Source organism: Mugil cephalus, chromosome 19 (genome assembly GCF_022458985.1).
Source record: "Mugil cephalus isolate CIBA_MC_2020 chromosome 19, CIBA_Mcephalus_1.1, whole genome shotgun sequence".
Classification (NCBI taxonomy): Eukaryota; Metazoa; Chordata; class Actinopteri; order Mugiliformes; family Mugilidae; genus Mugil; species Mugil cephalus.
The window spans coordinates 12010037-12031780 of NC_061788.1; the positions used below are offsets into that span (position 1 = coordinate 12010037).

Consider the following 21744-nt stretch of genomic DNA (forward strand, 5'->3'; position numbering starts at 1 on the left):
GATTAATCATGATTAAATATCATTCATTGCTAATCTATATTATAAGCATGCACTGGAAACTGAGTATTTTGACATATCATTATTAAAATGTTCACACGATTGCACTGATTCATACAATATAAATACTGAAGCTGTATGATGTGTGTTTTGGGGTGATGATCATCTATTCAAAGAAGATATTTGTATGTATAATGAGTTCACACATGGGCAAATTTGTGTATCTCACAAACTGACTGACTAGCAATGGTTAGAAAACGGCTACAAAATGAGAAATTAAGCATTTTTATTGTCTACTACTACTACTACTGCTACTACTACTACTACTAGTAGTATTGATATTTCAGTTACATGACAGTGGTATTTCCCAAAATATCAAACTGTTCCTTTAATTTGCTGCATAAGACTTTTGATGACTCTCTTAAAAAACTGCTGTGACACAACACAACTAGGGCAACAGCAGTTGGGCCCAAATAGATAAGATAAGATAAGATAAGATAAGATAAGATAAGATAAGATAAGATAAGATAAGATAAGATAAGATAATCATTTATTCATCTCATTTTATTTATTATCTATTTATTTATTTTAGTGTGCATTTGGACTAGTTTGAATTTAATGATTTCTCTCTTCTCGTGCCAGTTTAATCGGTCCAGCTTGACGCAGGACTCATCTCTTGTAAAGGTTGATGGTTTTCCTAATTATGTTTGTCAAACTAGTAGCACACTCATCATGGGAGCTCCTCTTTAATCATATCAGCTCCTGCACGAACTGATGAGTCAGTGTTTCCGCACATTACAGGACTTGGGCACCTGGAGTGGACCCTGCAGCCTGCAGGTGGTGTACTGGGTCAGGGACCAACACCAGCTGTGCTGGTAATGTCCCTAAAGCCCGTTGTTGTTGGCACAAGACCGAATCTGCCGTCGAAGAACATTTCAAACAAAACAAACAAACTGAGGTCTTGAAATGCAATTCCGCTCGATTTAAACAGACAGTAACAAGTGCCGTTTAACCAATGAGCTTCTTCCACCTTTGCGCGTGAATGCTCATCGGACTGCAGGTGAAGCAGCTACCTCTCCGGCTTCAGATGCGTGTGAGCCCCGTGTGTCTCACTCCTGCATGTCAGCGAGTCACTGCAGCAGCAGCATGGAGAGGACAGCGCTGCCTTCATGAAACCGCGCCGCCGCTGTCGAGGAACTTTACTCCTGCGCTCTTCCCGCTGTCACCGAAGCGCATCGGCCTGACCTCCTCCAGAAATTTTGAGCAGAAGTCATGGAAGCGGCCGCTCCGTTCGTGCTCCTGCTGTGCGGTCTGCTCGCTTCTCTGGCGGCTGACTGGGAGGCTGCGGACAGCACTTTTACTTCTTACCTCGAGGATGCAATCGACTACAAGGATCCCTGTAAAGCTGGTACTGTGCATTTGAGTTTGTTTTAGTTTAGTGATTTTTGGCTTCTCTTTGGGCCACTATTAAAGCCCTGCATTTTAAATGAACTGTTAATTGTCAGTTAAATAAATAATGAGATTAAACACTGAGGTTAAAAGCTGCAATGCCAGTCTGTGTACGAGCCATCTCCATTACAAGTAGCTAAGTGTTAACTTACATCCCCATGCAATCTTGTGGTTTATCCAAGAAGTGAAGTTATAACTAAACTATATATGTGATTAAAAAGGACAATATTACCTCAAAAATGTAGATGAGCAAGTATCAAAGCAGCAAGGTGAAAAAAAAGAGAGAAGAAATAGGAACAGCACCAGTGTGAAGGCAGTGATAGGTGAAACTGATGCAGAGCAGATCCCCTTCTAATGGACTGATGACATGATGTGGACACCGTGTACTGCAAGGAGCAGTAGATGAAGATAACACTGAAAAATCTGCCGCAAAAGCTCAGTGTGAGAGTGTTTTTGAAGGATGGATTTCTATTTAAAGTAAAACAAGCGGCCTTGAATTGTCTTCATTTGACAGTTCTCACCGACAACGATGGAAGAAAATAAACTTACTTTCGAGTGAAGTCGCTGCAGTGAGGATTTTACTAACGCAGACGTACAAAAAGATTTGTTGAAAAGATTAGCTAAAAGGGAGTGAAAGTGCCAAGTGTGTGACAGAATAGCTCCTTTTCTAATAGTTACTTGGATGGGTCTGCTCAGTACAGTTAGAGCAGTACATGAATGAGTTTTATTTTATTTATTTTGTCAGTCTTTGTACTAGGAACTACATTTATTTTGACAAATATAGTAGGAGTAGAACGTACACAATAACAAACTGAAACTCGAGATTTCTGCAATATAATGGAGTAGACGTTTGGAGTAATTAGTTTGATTGATTCTAGCAAAACAGTTAAAAATTGCACTTGATGTACGTGAGTTTAATGATTTTCCCACATGTGTTTCGAGTTAAGTTGTTCAACATGAGGGGGGAGATCATCTGCTTTAAAACAAACACTGCTGATAAGACTGTGACGATCGGATGATATATAAACAGTGCGTTATGAATCAGAAGACGCATCTAAACGTAGGGCGTCTATGTAACACGCTTTCACAAGCGCTGAAGGAAATACTTCTTCTTCTTCTTCTTCTTCTTCTTCTCCTTCTTCTTCGTCTTTCCGTCATCTAACACGTCAAGCAGTTCTCTTTGGCTAGGGGGCCTCCAGCAGGTCGGGGTCCCGTCTCCACTCGGGACTCCTGAGGCTCTCAGAGCACTTCCACTCCGAAGCAGTTGCCTGGAGACTAGAGGTCATCGAGGCCGTGCCAGCACAGTCCTCGGCTGGATGGCGGTGAAATCCCTCAGGCTTCGGGGCATGGGGTGCACGCCGCGGGGGTGACAGTCATTTACAGTCACCCTTTGCATGAGTGAATTTACTTCAAAGGCCGACACAGGGCCCGCTACCTCCTTTCATTTGTACTTTTCAAAGGTTGTTACATCACATGGCTGAATGAGGTATTTAAAGAGAATAACATGGGAGCTTGTACAATATGATGGGCCGAGGACAAAATTATCATCCCTTAGCGGAGGAGGGCCGTTAAACAATAGAGAAGTTGAGGGTTTTTTCCTCTCGCTACAACAGCAAACAAACTTTAGCCCAGTTTTTTGGTCACAGACTTTCATCTCTGCTTTTTTGACATGTTATTAACTTGAAAACGCTTCACCGCTTTTCTGCACCACTGATGCTGCAAGAAATCATGTGGAAACGGCACATCAGTCGTTATTAATAATGAGGTTCATGCTCAGTTTTGGAAAATGCACCCCTGGGGCAGTTGCTTGTTATGTGGAAGAAGCTGTGTTCAAACCATTTTTCGTGTCAAAGGCCGAAATCAGTGCGTGGAAATCTATATGTGTCTTTAAGATGCTGTAGAAATGGATCAACAGTAAAACCGACTTATTACTTACCATGTCGCTAAATATGAGCAACACGAGATCTTGTGCAAGTGATAAACACACTGTTTGGCTGACGTCATGCTGCTGGGCACACGCAAAACAAACAGGATATTGCAGGAGTGCACTGATAATAATCTGGTTGTTCACAGATGAATTTTGCAGGATGATATATTTCCTCTCATTTAATCCAGCTTACTTTGTCCACGCAAAGCTAGACAGTTACGCCGTTGGATTAAACATCGCTTCACCTCACCTGTAAAAACCTTTCTGTCCGTGTGAATGATTTTGCTGCCGAGCATCCAAACGACACAAAAAAGGAAATGCAATGCAGACAAGTCCGCTAATTAATAAATCATCCTTTAAACTGTTCTCCAGCGTGGTCCAGTTACTGTGCTCTTGTGCACCGTGCACACTGTAAGGTGTGTTTGCTCATCAAATAGACGCATGTTCGGGGCTCTTTTCAGGACAGAGGTACGCACAGACTGAAGTCTGCTATGTACTTTGTATATCATGTTTATTTATCTGCCACTGCAATGAAGAGCAGCTGATTGCCTACGTGTATAGAGTACAACACAATGTCGTTTTTAGTCGCAATTTTGTGTTTTATTATTGATGTTTTTTATTGTATCTGTCTGCTTAAACAGCATAAGGGTCTAGTCAAGGTTTAGCCAGTTAGCATACAAGCTAAAATGCGTTTTTCCTTCTATGTGCAGTTTAAATGGTCTTGCAAGTTTTTATACCTGTTCCTATACACTCACAACGCTACCTAACAAACCACAGCCACCCCAAACTTTAAGCTTTAACTTCCCCTGAAAGAGTTTTTTAACTTTAAGCTCACTGTCCTGTATGTATTAATGCACAGAGAAGCATTAATAGTGAGTTTAACTGTCTTTGCAGCTGCCTTTCTGGGAGATATTGCACTGGATGAAGACGACCTGCGCATGTTCAAAGAGGCCCAGAGCACTGACGAGGCCAACAGCACAATCTCAGGTTGAAGCAACAAGAAAAAAAAAAAAAGATTGATTCTGATTAAGAGAGAGTATTTAGGGTTGACAATCCTTTCTGCCCTTTACAGTGAACAGCTCCACTTCCAGTGAAAGCGTCAGGAGCAGGAGAGCTGCAGACAGACTCCAGCGCCACAGGAGAGCGGCCACCGCCAGACCTGAGCGAGTGTGGCCGGACGGCATCATCCCTTACGTGATTAATGGGAATTTCAGTGGTGAGTTCTGAAGAAAAAAGAAAACTCGCATGCGAAGGAGTTGTCTAGCCGTGGTCTTTTGCCGTGGGGAGCTTGGAACTGTCAAACTCTTAATTCAGAGTTTCCTTTCAGGCAGTCAGCGAGCAATTTTCCGTCAGGCGATGCGTCACTGGGAGAAACACACTTGCGTAGCGTTCACCGAGAGGACGACTGAAGAAAGCTACATTGTTTTCACCTACAGACCTTGTGGGTGAGTAGGGAGCGGCGGTTTTTGAGCAAATTTGTGTATTGTCAAAAGAGCGCCATGTTGGTTCTTATAGGTCAAGAAAACACACCACTAATTTTACTGTAATGTTGATTTATGTCCAAGGATGTGGAAATGTCAACCAGTTGCCAATTAGCTAATAAGTGGAACTCAAAGAAAAACAGATCCACAAATCTGAAACCTTTGCTGTCCCTCAGGTGCTGCTCATATGTGGGGAGGAGAGGCGGCGGCCCCCAGGCCATCTCCATAGGAAAGAACTGCGACAAGTTTGGCATTGTGGTTCATGAGCTGGGCCACGTGATCGGCTTCTGGCACGAACACACGCGCCCGGACCGCGACGAGCATGTAAGCATCATCAGGGACAACATCCAACCAGGTACTGTTACCGCGCGTGAACACGGGGGCCATAAATCAGCATCAAAGCAGGGACCTGCGGGCTTGCATGCTCAATGCTCTCAGGTGTTTCCGCTTGCACTGAATCCACCCGATGTCTCTTAAGGACAGGAGTATAACTTCTTGAAGATGGAGCCAGGCGAGGTTGACTCACTGGGAGAGGCGTACGACTTTGGCAGCATCATGCATTATGCGAGGAACACATTTTCCAGGTTGGCAAGCGATGTTTTCTTTTTTTTTACTCCTCACCTTTTTGTTTCCTGAAATTAGTATTGTGTGAACTGGACTGCGAAGAGTTTTCTTTTTCTGTCCAGATGTGGTTTTGCTGAGCCTGCATCCTGTTTAATGCCGGTTTAAATGATGTTTCACTCTTGTCTGGCCCATTTGTATATTTGAACTAAATGTAAACCTGCCTCCCTCCCACCTCAAACCTGACCTCCTTAATATGAACAAACCCTTTTACGTCCCTGAAATTAAAAGTTGGGAAGACATATTCAAATGCAGAGTTCAGTCACACCAAACAGAATAACTGAGTTACTACACTGACCTTGTGTTTGCCCATGTATTCATAGGAGACCTCCTGGGATTTGACCCATTATTGTCACAGAAATGGCTTCACACTAGCCTCCTTTTTCATTTCTGCCTCGTGCATGTTGTTGTTGCCCTCATTGCTTTTCTCTGCGCTTTGTTTTTTTTTTTTGTTGTTTTTTTTTAACCTCCATAACTGCTTTGCAAGTCTGGGTCATGGAAGCAAGCCAAGCTAAATAAAGGCCTGGCAGTTCAGGCTTTGTTGAACAATTTGGGCTGGAGTGGCCTTTTTCTCTGGCATTCAGGAGCGGGCTCCACTGAGCCGGCTGGCACCGGCGAAAGGCCCCATTCAGAGCGCTCTGTTTGCACATGCCTGTCATTCATGGGTGCATCACCATGGGAACTGTGCAGGAGAGGGAGCTCCAAACGCAGCGAGAGATTATCAGAATCAATAAAGTATCAAGGTGTTGAACGGGGGGTGGGGGGCGGATCAGTGAAGAACTCTAATCTGTCTTTCTGTCTGAACTATTCCAATTTTCCTGAACATCAGTGAGAAGTTAGAGGACTTTTATTACTCCTCTGGTCTTTTGTGCTATAATTGGATTTTGAATTATTGGATTATTTTATATTCTCTGGAGGGTGATTTGTCACATTTTTTATGATTTGTCTGAAACAGAGGTATCTTCCTTGACACAATCTTACCCCGTTACGATGTCAACGGAGGCAGACCATCCATTGGACAGAGGACTAAGCTCAGCAAAGGAGACATTGCGCAAGCCCGCAAACTCTACAAGTGTGCAAGTAAGGTGCAATCACCTAGTGAGCCACATATTAAAATATCACACCTCCGATAATTTTCGAAGGCAAAATAAAAACTAATGCGGCCTATCGTGGTACGTACCTGTTCATATAATGTCGTGTGATTGTGACAGAGTGTGGGGACAGCCTGCAGGACAGTACGGGAAACTTGTCCTCCCCTGGTTTCCCCAACGGGTACTCAGCGTACGCTCACTGTGTCTGGAGGATTTCTGTCTCCCCGGGAGAAAAGGTGACTGATGACAAACATGGAGGATGAACGTTACTGTAAATCCATAAGAATCAGACTGAACTAAATGTGTCAAGTTTATGAAGGTCAGTAATGAGAAAATCCATATTAATGTTAAATAGAGAGCAAGACCGCAGTCTAGTCCAGACTCTTTATTTACAAGGATTTGATTTAAATTCGGTCTAGTGCTTTTCATAAATATACATTATTGTTATCATTTTGCATTCAATATTAAGCTATTCAAATAATACCCAGGTACAAATGTTAATTTTTGTTATGTCAAACATGTGCAACAGTAGGGTGCCCGTAATACTGTGATTTCACCTGGGGACTGAATAGGCTCTTGGCCAATTGCAGGGGTCCTGACAGAGACAGCGTGTAATATGCGCCCTTGTGATTGGCTCAGCAGTGATAGGGGCAGGGCCTACTGTGTACAGGAGGCTTAGATTGACAGGTTTAGGCTAGTTTGCCACTGTGTATGAAATGGTGTGCTGTTGGAGCAGCTCCTGTGTCGCTGAATGAGTGAAGTTCTGACTGAAATATAATGTCTTCTGCATCCATTTACGGCTTTACTAAAATATGTTGGATTCGTGTTAATGTATATTTAAAGAAACTTATAAAAAAATATATATAAAAAATGCCTAATCAACCAAAGATTTTGCGACCTCCCCTGCAGTACCTCTACGAACCCCATAGGGGTCGTGTACCCCCTCTTGAAGACCTACATCCTAAGATGTATGCCACCAATCTTGCACTTTCATTTTTCATCCATTTAAATCAAATTATTTTGCCTTGTGTACAAAAAAAAAATCCATTATTTTCAGTGCTTGGGAAATTTTTCAGTAACTTTTTATGACAAAGAAAGTATTATAACTGCACGCCCCCCTGTCTGTCTCTTCTTAGATCGTTCTGAATTTCACGTCCATGGACCTCTTCAGGAGTCACTTGTGCTGGTACGACCACGTCGAGGTCCGAGACGGGTTTTGGAGAAAAGCTCCTCTGAGAGGTTTGTTTTAAAAACTTGGATTACGTACTATAAACACTCTGAAGTTCTCTCTGACAGGCAATGTTGTTATTTTCTGTCGTGCTCTGGCAGGCCGTTTTTGTGGAGACACGCTCCCAGATCCAATTATCTCAACCGACAGCCAACTGTGGATTGAATTCAGGAGCAGCAGCAGCTGGGTGGGCAAGGGCTTCTCTGCTGTCTACGAAGGTACGACGCCGGTGATTTTCACGGCTACGTCCGTCGCTCACTGCTGTTCGCGTGCTCGTGCGTGACGTAGAGCCGCTTAAGGTGGAGGTGCAGAAAATAAATGAACGAATTAAATTAACTGCCATTAGTCTCACTTCTCGCTCTCATGTGCAGCCATCTGTGGTGGAGAAGTGAGGCGGGACAGCGGCCAGATCCAGTCCCCCAATTATCCCGACGACTACCATTCCAACAAACTGTGCGTGTGGAAAATAACAGTAGCGGAGGGTTTCACGGTCGGCCTCTCCTTTCAGTCGTTTGAGGTGAGGTTACCTGTTGTGTTATTGGTTGCGTCATACAAATAGCAACGAAAGGAGGTTTGTAAAAGGACCTTTTCTGTTTCTGATCAGAGACAGTGCAATCATTATCAGGCTGAAGCTTGACTCTTAAATGTCCTTAATTATAATTTTTTGGTTGATTAGACATTTTATATATATACATATATATATAATTTTCCCCACACAAAATTCTTTAAATACACACTAACATAAATCTGACCTATTTTAGTAAAGGGATAAGGACTAGCTTAATATTGTGTAATAATAGCACTAGACCAAGTTTAATATACAACACATATAGTTGGTAATCTCTCCATCAGTTTGGGGGTCCTTGGCCTGAAAAACATTGAAGATTAATAGAAAAATTAACCACTGTAGCTGTGTGAAAGCAAAGCTAATTGGTAAAACACTGCTGTCCTTTAAAAGGTAGTGTAGAGGAGAGTGACGGGATGCCCATTAACACATCACAGCAATGTCTATAAGCAAACGACGCTGCCATTACAGATTGAGAGACATGACAGCTGTGCCTACGACTATGTGGAGGTCAGGGACGGCCTTTCAGAGAGCAGCCCGCTGCTCGGCCTCTTCTGCGGCCACGACAAACCGGACAGCATCAACAGCAGCTCCAACCAGCTCTGGCTCAAGTTCGCGTCTGACGGGTCAGTCAACAAAGCCGGGTTTGCGGCCAGCTTTTTCAAAGGTCAGTAGGTCACGGCTATTTGTTTGCACACACTGATGCCCCCGAATTAAGTAATTCAGGCTTTAATTTTGTCAGAGGTGGACGAATGCTCCCACCCCGACAACGGCCACTGCGAGCAGCGCTGTCTGAACACGCTGGGCAGCTACAGGTGTGCCTGCGACCCCGGATATGAGCTGGCGGCTGACAAACGCAGCTGTGAGAGTGAGTACAGAGCACGAGGCACTTTAACCCATTCTGGTCCAGGTGGGTGGTACATGTGTAAGTAACATCCACACGAATGCCAGGTCCAAAAGTTTTTTTTTTTTTTTTTTTTGTTTTTGGTTTTAATGTCGCGTCTGTTGTGTTAATGGCATCTACGCTTTTCATAGTGTGCATATTCCGTCACTCTTCTCCTTCATTCTACAAAAATCTAAGTAAAGAATTATTATCATCCTCAGCTATATAGGTGAAAACTATCACTTGTTACATTAATCCAGAGCTTGCAGACACGCATAGGCGTCATGAGATGATCATTTTGGTCTGGGAAGTTTCCTTGTTTTGCCACAAGATGGCAGTGTTCCCTGGCTGAACTGTAAGCAGACGGACACAAACTTCATTCATCCAAACAGTGTGCATGGGATTAAATGTTTTTTTTTCTGGAGACATGGTGTGTATTGTTCAGTCTTATAGAAAGAATTAACATTTTAATACTGTCTGTGTTAGTTAATACGGTATCACAGTTTAATCTCTTTCTGGTTTCTGCTTCATATGATTTTTCTTTGTCTAATTAACTGGAAAAAAAAGTTATAGGTTTAAATATGAGGTCATTTGACGACATGACAAGTCGCACATTCACATTCATGCTGTGCATGATTTTTACAAACCAAATCTGTGTATTTCTCCCACCAGCAGCTGCCTGCGGGGGATTCATCACCAAGTTGAATGGCTCTCTCACCACCCCCGGGTGGCCCAAAGAATATCCCCCCAACAAGAACTGTGTGTGGCAGCTAGTGGCACCAATTCAGTATCGCATCACCCTCGTGTTCGATGTTTTCGAAACCGAAGGAAATGACGTAGGTTTTCATCGAAAGTCGTGGTATCCCTGCAGAAGCTCGTTTTTTTTTTTTTTTTTTTTTTGCTGAAATCACGATAATTTCTAAAGCTAAGACTCTTCGTTATTAGTGTGTCAGTATTTCTTTCAATGTTTCCCACCAGGTGTGCAAATACGATTATGTGGAAGTGCGCAGTGGGCTGAGTTTAGACTCAAAGCTTCACGGGAAGTTCTGTGGAGCCGAGAAACCCGAGGTGATCACCTCTGAGCAGAACAACATGAGGATTGAGTTCAAGTCGGACAACACCGTCTCCAAGAGGGGCTTCAAGGCCCACTTCTTCTCTGGTGAGCGGTTGATGTGTTCAGGATATGTTGACGAAGGGACTAAAGCAGATCTGCTTGCGCAGTGAGAAAGAGAAAGTATTAAACCATAAAAATGCAAGCAGCTGTTTTCAGTTAGCTCTGAGGGAACGACGCCAGTGGACGACATTTGATTTGCATTTTTCCTCTTACTTATTATCATTTAATTATTCACATTCAGCCTAGGATTTATAATTCATTATCTTCAGTAGTATTTTTATTTCTGCTAGCTCCCTACTGGCTGTGCTCTGCCTCTAATTAGCTGATTAAACTGTATTTGTGAGTCCGTAAAATGCGTGAAATGCAGTTCCATTTCACCGCACGCCTTAAATGAGAGAAAGGGAGCAGGGTGAAGGAAATCTGAAAATAATTATACAACCGGTTTGGCTTCGCTATCTTTTCTGCTTCCATTTCAGCCTTTTACTTCTGCCCTGAACCCGAGCTTTCAGACTCTAAAAAGGTTAATTTACCCCTACAGATTGAGTTGCAGCCCAGGCTCTGCGTTCTTAAAGAATACTGAACAGATCTGGACCTGTAAACGTAAATAAGTCCTGCAGTCTGTGACATATGCAAACGTGTGCAACGGTGTTTGAACTAAAACTATTTGAACAATTTAACAGATATAGACGAGTGCTTCAAAGGTAACGGAGGCTGCCAGCACGAATGTGTGAACACCTTCGGAAGCTACAGCTGTCAGTGCCGCAGCGGCTTCATGCTCCATGATAATAAGCACGACTGCAAGGAAGGTACGGTCTGTCTACTGGTGTCCACCCATCAGGGGGTCAGCTCACCCTTTAGCATCTTTTACTTTCTACAGAAGCATTGAAAGAACAGGCCCTTTTTGTAAACGATTTCATATGCACAGGCAAAGAATGACCTATTACCCAGATTACTCCATATTTCGTTTGTGGAAATGTTTAGTTTTGCTTTCATTTTGTGATGTATTTATGGGTGTCATTTCCAAGGAACTTACCCGTGGCCATTAATACTGGGAAGGGGAAATTATGTGATGCAATCGTCATTGCTTCCTTCTGATGTATTCTGGTCCTCTTCCACAGCTGGCTGTGACCATGTTGTAAACAGTGTGTCCGGCACAATCAGCAGCCCTAACTGGCCCGACAAATATCCCAGCAAGAAGGCTTGCACCTGGTCAATGTCCACAACCCCCGGACACCGAATCAAACTTGTATGCTCAAATAAATAGATTAACAAATCAGTTTGGTTTCCTCACAGCACCTCTTTTAAAATTCCCCCTGTACGACTTTGCAGGTTTTTAATGAAGTCGACATGGAGGCTCACCCGGAGTGCGCCTACGACCACCTGGAGATCTACGACGGCAGAGACGTCCGCGCCCCGAGTCTGGGCCGCTTCTGTGGCGTCAAGAAGCCCTCGCCGGTCGTCTCCAGTGGCAACGGGTTGTTCCTGCGTTTTTTCTCAGACAACTCGGTGCAAAAGAGGGGGTTTGAGGTCTCGTATGGGGCCGGTGAGTAAATGGAGCCTGAAAATGGGGTAATACTGTATTTTGGAGAGATTAGAAACCTATAAATGTGACATTGTCGAATAAAAAAAAGAGGGGCCCCACATGTCATCACCAAACTCCCTAAACCCATTACGGCCTATTATGGTGCACCAGTAATACCCCTCTCCTTTCGGGGCCCCCTTTCTATCTGGCCTCTAGGACATTTACTGCCTGTCGCCCCCTGACCAGAACGTACGAAGGCCACTCGACATTTCCTCAACGAGTTTGTTTTCTGTTGTGCATTTTAAGCTGCATTCTTTCCTCACTTTTTACGAGTTTCTCCTTTTCGACCCTCCAATTTTGCGGCTGCGGATTCCCAGAATGTGGAGGGAGCCTTACAGCGGAGGTCAAGACAAAAGATCTGTACTCTCACGCGCAGTTCGGAGATAACAACTACCCCGGAGGCTCCGACTGCCTGTGGGTGGTCACGGCAGAGAAGGGCTACGGAGTGGAGATCATATTTCAAGTGTTCGAGATCGAGGAGGAGGCGGACTGCGGGTACGATTACGTGGAGCTGTACGACGGCGCTGACACCAAGTCTCCGAGGCTGGGGCGATACTGCGGCTCAGGGGTAGGGCGGATAATGTCAGTGCTGCGCAGTGAACGCAACCTAAACAGAACCGGTCGTCTAAAACCATTGTGCCTGTGTCCGTGTCTGTGCTTCAGGCCCCGGAGGAGGCTTACTCAGCCGGAGACGCTGTCCTTTTGAAGTTCCACTCGGATGACAGCATCAATAAAAAGGGCTTTCATGTGCGCTACACGAGCACCAAGTTCCAGGACACGTTACACGCAAGCAAGTGACTCTCCAAAACGTTCCCCAGACCGAGATGGAGGCTTCACCCCTAGCATTTGGTCGGTCACACCCATTTGCAGGCGAGGACTGAATGCATGGGTTCAAACCACAAAACACCAACCCACATACCATTCAGAGAAACTACTATTCCTCATTATATAGCTGTGTAGGATAAAAGGGCTAGTTTGGATTATTTTTAAGTTAATTCAGTCTCGCCGCCTGTAATGAGATGATTACTTTATAGCACTGTGGTAAGATATAAAATGTATATATTGTGATATAGTTTGCCTTTTTTTTCTTTTTCTTTTTTTTTTGAAATCATAAGATCCAGTGTCGATTCATTTTAAAGAACGCGATGCAGTTTTGTGCATCGCGAACAACAACAAAACGCTCAGAGTTCCTGAGATCACACCTTGAGCTCACATTAGTGAACCCTGATAGAACTTTCCTCGCTGTCTCAGACTGCATCCTAATTAGTAGACTCTTAGTCTACCGAACTTGAGGAGTAACGTGATAGCAGTTAAAAATGACGGTGTGGTTTTGGGTGCAACAGAGCATGTTTCTCATTAGCGATGCTGAGTCAGAGGAGGAACGTGACACGGGAAACTGTGTTTTTCAGCAAGATGTTAGAGGTACGTTGCAGGCTTTTCTTGTGATAGAGTTGGCAGATCAACTAATTGACGTGAAATTTGCAAAATTTGCAAAAAGATGTTGACTCGCATCTCTGTCATCACTGATTCATACGACCGATGTCAGGAATGATACAAAACTAAACTTAGCTTACACACACTGACAATGTTAATGGAACTGCAATGTTTCTATTTACAATCACCAGCCACTTTATTAGGTACACCTAGCTAGTAAAAGGTTGGATCCACCTTTTGCCTTGACATGATAGCATCACACAGTTGCTGCAAATTTGTCAGCTGCACATCTATGATGCCAATCTCCCGTTCCACCACATCCCAAAGGTGCTCTATTAGATTGAGATCTGGTGACTGTAGAGGCCATTGGAGTACAGTGAACTCATCGTCATGTTTGACGTGGTGCATTGAAGTAGCCGTCAGAAGATGGTACACTGTGGTCATAAAAGGATTGACATGGTCAGCAACAATACTCAGGTAGGCTGTGGCATTTAAACCATGCTCAGTTTGTACTAAGGGGCCTAAAGTGTGCCAAGAAAATATCCCTCACACCATTACACCACCACCACCAGCCTGAACCGTTGATACAAAGCAGGATGGATCCATGCTTTCATGTTGTTTACACCAAATTCTGACCCTGCCATCCGAATGTTGCTGCTGAAATCAAGACTCGTCAGACCAGGCAACGCTTTTCCAGTCTTCTATGGTATAATTTTGGTGAGCCTGTGTGAACTGTAGTCTCAGTTTCCTGTTCTTAGCTGACAGTGAGTGACACCTGGTGTGGTCTTCTGCTGTAGTCCATCTTCTTCAATGTTTGACGTGTTGTGCGTCAGAGATGGTGTTCTACATTCCTTGGTTGTAACGAGTGGTTATTTAAGTTAATGTTGCCTTTCTATCATCTCCAACCAGTCACTCTCCTCTGACCTCTCACATCAACAAGGCATCTTCGTCTACACAACTGCTGCTCACTGGATATTTTCTCTTTTTGGGACCATTCTCTGTAAACCCTAGAGATGGTTGTGCGTGAAAATCCCAGTAGATCAGCAGTTTCTGAAATACTCAGACCAGATCGTCTGGCGCCAACAACCATACCACGTTCAAAATCACTTACAACGCCTTTCGTCCTCATTCTGATGCTCGATTTGAACTTCAGCAAGTTGTCTTGATCACCTCTACATGAATAAATGCACTGAATTGCAGCCACGTGATTGGCTGATTAGCTCTTTGTGCTAACAAGCAATTGAGCAGGTGTACCTAATAAAGTGGCAAGTGAGTGTATATTCATGTTAGAAGAGAACACTTCGCAAAATAGTGAGAGAAATGCACTGAGGGATCAGAGAGGTAGAATAAGGAACTCAGGGAGTGAGGCTCAGGGTGGCGGCATGTCCTAGGAAGCTTTTGGCTCCTTGTCCCCCCTGATTCCTGTAATGATAAGTTGAATGTTGGAAATCGAAAAAAGAAGAGCGGGATAGGGAGGAAAGAAATGACGTTCTGTGTGTTGCTAGGTGCCACTTAACTTACCTCAGTGCTTATTGTCACCCTCAATCCCTACATCCTTTTAAAGTTTGAAAAATCAAAATCATTGTACGCATGAAAAAGACTATCAAACCAGAGTTCATTTTATTATTTATTTATTTATTTATTTGCATGTTTTTTTCAACTGGAAATGATATAAAAACATTTTTTTTCTTCATGGTCCCTGAATGCACCACATCATTAGAACAATACAACACAAAACATCATGTTTTCAATGCTATGTAGAAAAAGAGCAAAAAAAAAATGTTTAACTGAATCTATTAGTGAATCATGCACGAAAAAAAACATTATTGAACTGTAAAAAATAACAACGTATTGCTTTAATCTGACTGCAGTCAGTTTCACATTCTTCACTGAAGCGCAGCTTCTCTGATATGAAATGTGTGGCAGTAGATCCAGTCTACACACTTAAAAAAAAAAAAAGTTAAAAACATAAATGTTGCTTGAGTGTTTCTATTGGATATGTGAAAGCAATATTCAGTGTGCATCACACAATCACAGATGCACTGTTGCACCTAATTCTGTACAAAAGGATACTTCACTTTATGCTCGTTTAGTTACTTTGTGGTAACATTTGAACTCCTCATTCACTTTTTTTTCTCCCAGGTCTTAAATCTTTGGTAAGAAAACTTTGAGAGGCTCATTTTCATGCACTTTATCGAGGAAGCCAAGGTTGAAGTACGGGTACAGTGTCTCGGTGAAGGTCTCCCTGAAGGTGTAGAGGTGTGTCATGCTCTCTGCATTGTAAAAGGACACCAGGCCCCTCTTGTAGTCCAGGTACACACCGATCCTGGCTAGTGGCTCTTCCAGGGACAGGACGGTTGGAGGGGAAGTACCTGCCATGTACTGGATCCCGTAAGAGAGGGAGAGAGTCCAGAAGCCGTTAGCTGGTAGGGCTTTGATGACTCCCTTTCTGGGCACCGACTCCCGCGCCACCCCTACAGTCCAGACCGTGCTGCTGTAGACTTCAATCTCCCAGTAGTGGCGCCCGTGGGTGAAGCCCTGGCTTCCCAGCAGCGACAGGGCAGCGTTGAACCTGTAGGGGTTGTCCTGCACGGTGTGGTTAAAGGTCTGGTAGCGAACACACGTGAGGGAGGAGGTCAGGCTGAGCCAAGGGTTGGCCGTGCTAGAGTTAAATGTGATGGCTGCTGGAGCTAAAAACAAAACCAAAAAAAAAATACAACAGGATGTTTTTTAAGATTGCTTAATGCATGTTTAGGGTTGCTGGTTTTGTGCAGATCAGTACCTGGATATATGCTTCCTTTCATGGATTTCCACACTCTGTACTGCAGGGGTCCTGCAAACCGTCCCTCACACAGGCTGGGCGGTGTAAACACGGGCTTCTCGAACTTCAGCGAAGGCCTGCAAACAACAGCCAAGTCAAACAGTGTGGAGACAGAGAGCAGACCCTTTCGAGCGCTCCGACCTTTCCCACACTCACCTCTGCAGAAGCGCTTTGATGCTCTGAAACGAGACACAGACGTAAACACAGGAAAAGGAGACACGCAGAAGGGTGATTAGTTTTGTTGTATCTGAAAGGAGAGAAAGCTTTTTCCACATTACATCAATGTCTGAGCTCACGCTATCCCACCCTGCGGGATCTCCCTTTGGCCCGGGGAAAGTCCCGCAGCCGTGGCAAGAGTGTGGCCCCGTGCCCGAAAACTAAACTCCTTACACTCCAGATCAACGAGGGAGATCGGTGGCCTACATCCTGTCTGAGCTCACCAAGAGGAAGAGCCTTTTGTTTGCGGAAAATCATTACCAATGCGCACATCGCTGGCAGCGTGTCAAACTTTATTCTTGAAATCTGTGCATCTGCGGCCGTGTTTATGACCTCCTAAAAAAAATGTTGACAGGAAAGCCAGAATGGTCACACCCTGCTCAGTGAGGTCTTGAATGTTGAGGTTGGAGCCTTTTAAATTAAATTGGCAGAGAAACGTCTGATTTGAGTGAAAAATATAATTTCCACCTTAATGTACTTCTCCTGGTGTCACGGTGATGAAAGCTGTTTTGGAAAACAAAGGGGTTTGGAGTCACGAGCGGCTCAGCATTTCTCGGCTTCATCATCCCCAAAGCTGAGTCATCGTGCCGTTAATGACCTCCAGATGGATTGCGTCGCGCGTGAGCTTACTTACCCGGAGGAGGGTGAACGAGTCCTGCTCTTTCAGCTTGTCCTCGATCTCGTGGACGGCCCTCTGCAGGCGGGAGATCTCCACGCACAGCAGGGCCTTGTGCTCGTCCAGGCGAATCAGCTCCCGCCTCTCCTCCGTCTTCAGCTTCACCTGCAGCAGCTTCTCCTCCTGGTACAGGAACTGGTGCAGGTCGCTGAACTGGGCCTCGATGCGCTGCTTCAGGTCGGCCGTGTGCTCCTGAGCGGGAGATGGGGGACATTGTGCATTGTGCATGTATAAAGGTGCATGCACGAGTAAATAGGTTTCGCCAGTAAATGGGTCGTGAATAGTGGGCCGGCTCTCACCTTGAGCTTTTTCACCTCGTCCTCGGCTTCCCTGTCGTACTGCAGCGCCGTGTTGAGCTCAGCTTTTAAGGAGTCCATCGAGCTGTTCAGAGATGCCTGTGAGGACAGAGGCACAGCATCACAGCCTACACTTCCTACACTACCATGGCACCTCTACCTTTGTTCATTTTTTGTGGAGCAAAAGCTACACAGGTTTCAGTCTTTCAGGCTGTTCATGAAAAACAGTCCCATTTAAGACACGTGCTGATATATAGGAAAGAAACAAAACAAAGCAATAACTAACGTGTTTAACTGGCATTTACATGGCAGATTTCTATGAGCGTGCAACTCAGCCATGCCTGGCAAAATTCACACACATAATGAGTAAAATATGGATTCTTCCTGAGATGCAGCTGTGCGAACAAGCAAAGGCAAAGTTGTGCACGGAGCACTTTGTTATTGTCATTGTGTAAGAGCTTACCCGGTACTTCTGCTCAGCCTCCTGCACGCACACCATGGTGTGATTCCTGTGCTCCTGGGAGAGTCCACACACCAAACACACCAGCTCCTGGTCCTCCTCGCAGTACATCTTCAGCTCCTCCCGGTGTCGGCTGCAGCGTGGAATCGGAGCAGGAGCCCTCTCCGCCGGCCCAACATCTGGCAGGCAGGCTCCGGTCCCGCTCTCCTCCAGACCCTGGCAGTAGCTCTCCACTATGTTGGCAACAATGCGGTTGGGCCTGTAACTCTGTCCGGGGTACACCTTCCTGCACTGGGGGCAGGGGCCCGTGCCTCCTTGCCCGGGGCCCCGGGGCCCAGTCCAGTAGCCCTCGATGCAAGCTCGGCAGAAGGTGTGATCGCAGGGCAGGGACACGGGCTGCTTGAAGAGATCCAAGCAGATGGAGCAGGTCAGATCCCTGCTGATCCGGTGAGCCGAGCTCTTGGCCACTTGTCCGGCTAAAGGAGGCTGCCGCAGCTTGTCCATTGCTGTTTGCACAGCGAAGTCTGCTTCCTTAGGCTTCCAGTTGTTGTTTTTCTCCGGCTTTATCCCCTGGTTTAGCTTTTCCAAGTTCTGCAGATAAACCGTCTGGATTTTCTTCACCTCTTTCTGATTCATGCTCATTCCTTTGGCCGTGTTGTTCCCCTCTGTTCCTACTGTGAAGCCGGACCTCTGAGCCTTTCCTCTCCTGCAGAGTGTGGCTGCTCTCTCTGGCCTCCAGTCTTCCTGTTGACTGTGGGGAAATGGAGGGGGTGGTGCAGAAGCAGCCTCAGCCTCTCACCCACATCAGATAGTGAGGGGATCTCAGTGCCCCCTCTTTTCCCTTCGGCCTGACGTCACGCAGTCAGGAAACTGAGGCGGACTCTGGACAGTCTTTTCTTGGTGTGTTTGTTTAGTGAAGTCTTCACGGTAGCGTAACAGAAAAATATAAAAGGACTCCACGAGTGGAGTGTGTGTCCTCGCATCAGTGCGTTCGAATAAAGAGATCTGCATGTAGTAAAAGAAACTACATTTCCTGCTTTGTTGTATAACACTGCTGTCGTATAAGTATTCATAATCACTGAACAGTAAACAAAACCATTAACAGATTTACACAAACAATGACGAAATCCTGCAGGAAGAAGAAAACACAGACACAGGCATTCTGTAATTTCCCTTCTCCCCGCGCACTCGTTTCAACAGACACAGTTTTCACCCTCAGGGCCTAAAAACAAGCTGAGTTAATGCTGCTCTGACTCATATCAGCTCCTCGTTTCGGAACCAGCTACACAAAGAACTTAGCCCTATCTACAGACTAAATATTACAGGATGTTGCATCAGGCTAATCTCACATTAAACTAAACACAGACACTCAGTGATTGTGTACCGGAGCGTGATCACTGGTCGGGGGAGTAAAGCCACAGCTGGACCGCATTAATATTAAAAACAAGCGAGAGATTTATTTTATCCCATAAGAATTATTGTGGTTTGACTTTCTGAAGAGGGCCTGAAATTATAGGCAGGAAAAAGGGGGGAGAATCCTTGAAACATTCCTGAGCAGGTCAGCCTCTTGGCTTTCTAGTCTTCAAAAGCAGCAACTGTCCGATATTGGCAGAGGGAAAACAATTTCTGCTGAGTTGTGACTGTCTGTTTACATGATGTCCTGAGTCACTGTCATGGCGACATGTTTGTCTGATTTATTTCAGATTTGGTTCTTTTTGTCTGCTGCATGAAAGCTAAGCATGTACTCCCCCCTTTAACATGCATGTTGTGAACAATACTGACACCTGGTGTCCCAATGGGAAAGTACAACAGCTTGAGACGGCTTCATTGAGAATGTGCAGACAACAAAAGGTACAAATGCAACTAGTATCTAACCAGAACAAAATATATATATATATATATTTATATATCAAAATATAATAAGGGCGTGTTTGCTGTTGAGTTTTAAAGATGGAATTTTAATTTATTTTTTCATGTTTTAATTATGAGCGTTCAAGAAGATGGACACTTCACAGCTGGACAAACCGATGCTGAATGCTCTGTGGTAGAGGCTGAGCTGGATCTTCTTTTTGTGGAAAAAAAAAATCTATCTGTTTTTTTTTTTTTACAAGGGGAATACAGTCACCAGCCACTTTATTAGGTACACCATGCTAGTAAAAGGTTTTGTTTTCCCCAAATTCTACCCTGCTCGTCAGACCAGGCAACGTTTTTCCAATCTTCTATTGTCCACTTTCAGTGACCCTGTGTCAACTGTAGTTTCCTGTTCTTAGCTGACAGTGAGTGGTGCCCAGTGTGGTCATCTGCTGCTGTTTTTCAAGGTTGGACGTGTTGTGCGTTCAGAGATGGTATTCTGCATTCCTTGATTGTAACGAGTGGTTATTTGAGTTGCCGTTGCCGTTCTATCATCTCCAACCAGTCGGCCCATTCTCCTCTGACCTCACACTTGTTTGCTTTCCAAATAAACAAGGAATATATGCTGTATAAAAGCGAATAAGATGCAAATTCCTTAAAGGTTCGGTCACGGTTTAGTTTCTTGCCAGGCTTTGTCTGGTTTATTCTGTGACCTCAAAGTATTTTAGTCAGCTTTGCTTCCTGTGTTTGTTCTCCTCCTCCATTAGGGTTTCCTTAAGTGTTTGAGTTCCGTTGGGTCCCGTTTCCTCCTTTTTTCCTTCTCTTGGATTAAATCCATGTTGTTCACTTATCCTGCTGCTGCATGCCGGCGTGTCCACGTGTGTCCACTCCTCTTTTGAAGTGAAATCTTTAGTGGGTGGTGCCCACTTGAACCTCACATGACTCACCATCAGTTGAATTTGTCTCAGTTGTCTGGATAATATGTACCTTGACCTAGATGTCTGTGGCTGTCACACAACATACATATATACATACTGTTTACTCACATTAACATGAATTACTGCGACTCGGCGCACAGTTCAGTAACGCCGCAAAAAATTAGGTCACGGATGCTGTACGTGCTGCATTAGTTATGACGCGCAGCAACTGGATGAAGAAAGGCAGGGCGACATGAAACTTTTATCTCCTGGATCCCACGTTCTCCGAGGCTCCGGCAGAAAATGAAATGAAAAAGTGTAATTAACCTGTAACCTTCAGCGGCCCCTAATAAAAATGACCGTGACATCGTCCTCAAAGCCGCTCAGCGCGTAATTAACGCAGGGGGAAGGGATTAAGGCTGTCGAGTAAATTGAAATGTCAAAAAGCCTCGACGTTACGATCCATGTAAACCTCATGGGTCGAAAACCAAAAAAAATAAAAATTAAGGGGGTGCAACAAGAGCAAATGAAGTGGTTGTATTCTTCTTCTTAAAGTAATTTTAGCTGAATTAAACGTTAAGTTGCCTGTTTTTCGATTTTAGGGTTTTCCACTTTTATCCACGTCATCTGTAAAAACACAGCAGCAGTTTTGCGTAAATGTGCTTGACAGCAGTGATGCAGAGAGGCAAAAGACGTGATAAGGTGAAGTGAAGAGCAGGAAGACGTTAAGGAAGAGGGTGCAGGGGTCCGACTATTCCAGGAAATACTTCACTCGAACGCTACAAAAGAAACAATACAATGACGAGCATGGATCTTATTTCATAAGTGGTGTGGTGATGAGATGTGTTGCCCATAATCCAAATCCAATCCAAACTGAGGACACATCAGAGTTTTATTTTACTGAAATTGGTATTTTCATTTTGGTCCTTCTGTGTTTTGATCACACTGAAGCGAAAGCACTGCAAGAAACTTCTTCATATCCTGTTTGCTTTGAGGCTGTTTCATCTCACCTGCCTCGAAATCCTCACACATAGTCATCGTAAACTATATATATATATATGCTAATAATAACCCAACTGTGGTAGGTTTGAATGCATGTCTCCTGTGATGGCGATGAGCAGCGGTTTGCCGCACA

At 44.5% G+C, this 21744-nt stretch overlaps 2 protein-coding genes across 4 annotated transcripts; one reads left to right on the forward strand and one right to left on the reverse strand.

The window, feature by feature from the left end:
* Positions 1-851: 851 nt before the first annotated feature.
* LOC124997122 (bone morphogenetic protein 1-like) lies at positions 852-13003 on the forward strand. 3 transcript variants are annotated; one of them, XM_047570712.1, is made up of 20 exons: positions 853-1405; positions 4268-4360; positions 4446-4589; positions 4701-4818; positions 5031-5209; positions 5333-5438; positions 6431-6555; positions 6687-6802; positions 7703-7805; positions 7896-8012; positions 8166-8311; positions 8831-9026; positions 9102-9227; positions 9915-10078; positions 10221-10401; positions 11037-11162; positions 11475-11602; positions 11686-11899; positions 12256-12506; positions 12602-13003. In XM_047570712.1, the coding sequence occupies exons 1-20, from the start codon at positions 1270-1272 to the stop codon at positions 12734-12736; spliced, it is 2904 nt and encodes a 967-aa protein (XP_047426668.1). In that variant the 5' UTR covers positions 853-1269; the 3' UTR covers positions 12737-13003. The 3 variants fall into 3 exon arrangements, with proteins under 3 accessions (XP_047426671.1, XP_047426668.1, XP_047426669.1); XM_047570713.1 differs by having other exon boundaries at positions 9918-10078; XM_047570715.1 differs by lacking the exon at positions 11037-11162 and having other exon boundaries at positions 852-1405.
* Positions 13004-14986: 1983 nt separating this feature from the next.
* On the reverse strand, positions 14987-18815 carry trim69 (tripartite motif containing 69). Its single transcript, XM_047568958.1, has 6 exons — positions 17845-18815; positions 17385-17480; positions 17044-17277; positions 16350-16372; positions 16155-16270; positions 14987-16062 (listed from the first exon to the last, which is right to left on the reverse strand). Exons 1-6 carry the CDS (start codon positions 18481-18483, stop codon positions 15518-15520), a joined length of 1653 nt encoding a protein of 550 aa, XP_047424914.1. The 5' UTR covers positions 18484-18815; the 3' UTR covers positions 14987-15517.
* Positions 18816-21744: the final 2929 nt, after the last annotated feature.

Bases quoted from the DNA above. Each gene is read 5' to 3' on its own strand.
- trim69 (XM_047568958.1), bottom strand. From the start codon at position 18,483: ATGAGCATGAATCAGAAAGAGGTGAAGAAAATCCAGACGGTTTATCTG. The intron at 17,481-17,844 runs GTAAGCTCTTAC...CTGTCCTCACAG, and splicing joins AGGCTGAGCAGAAGTACCGG to GCATCTCTGAACAGCTCGAT. The intron at 16,063-16,154 runs GTACTGATCTGC...TTTTGTTTTTAG, and splicing joins GAAAGGAAGCATATATCCAG to CTCCAGCAGCCATCACATTT.
- LOC124997122 (XM_047570712.1), top strand. From the start codon at position 1,270: ATGGAAGCGGCCGCTCCGTTCGTGCTCCTGCTGTGCGGTCTGCTCGCT. The intron at 5,210-5,332 runs GTACTGTTACCG...ATGTCTCTTAAG, and splicing joins CAGGGACAACATCCAACCAG to GACAGGAGTATAACTTCTTG. The intron at 12,507-12,601 runs GTAGGGCGGATA...TCTGTGCTTCAG, and splicing joins GGCGATACTGCGGCTCAGGG to GCCCCGGAGGAGGCTTACTC.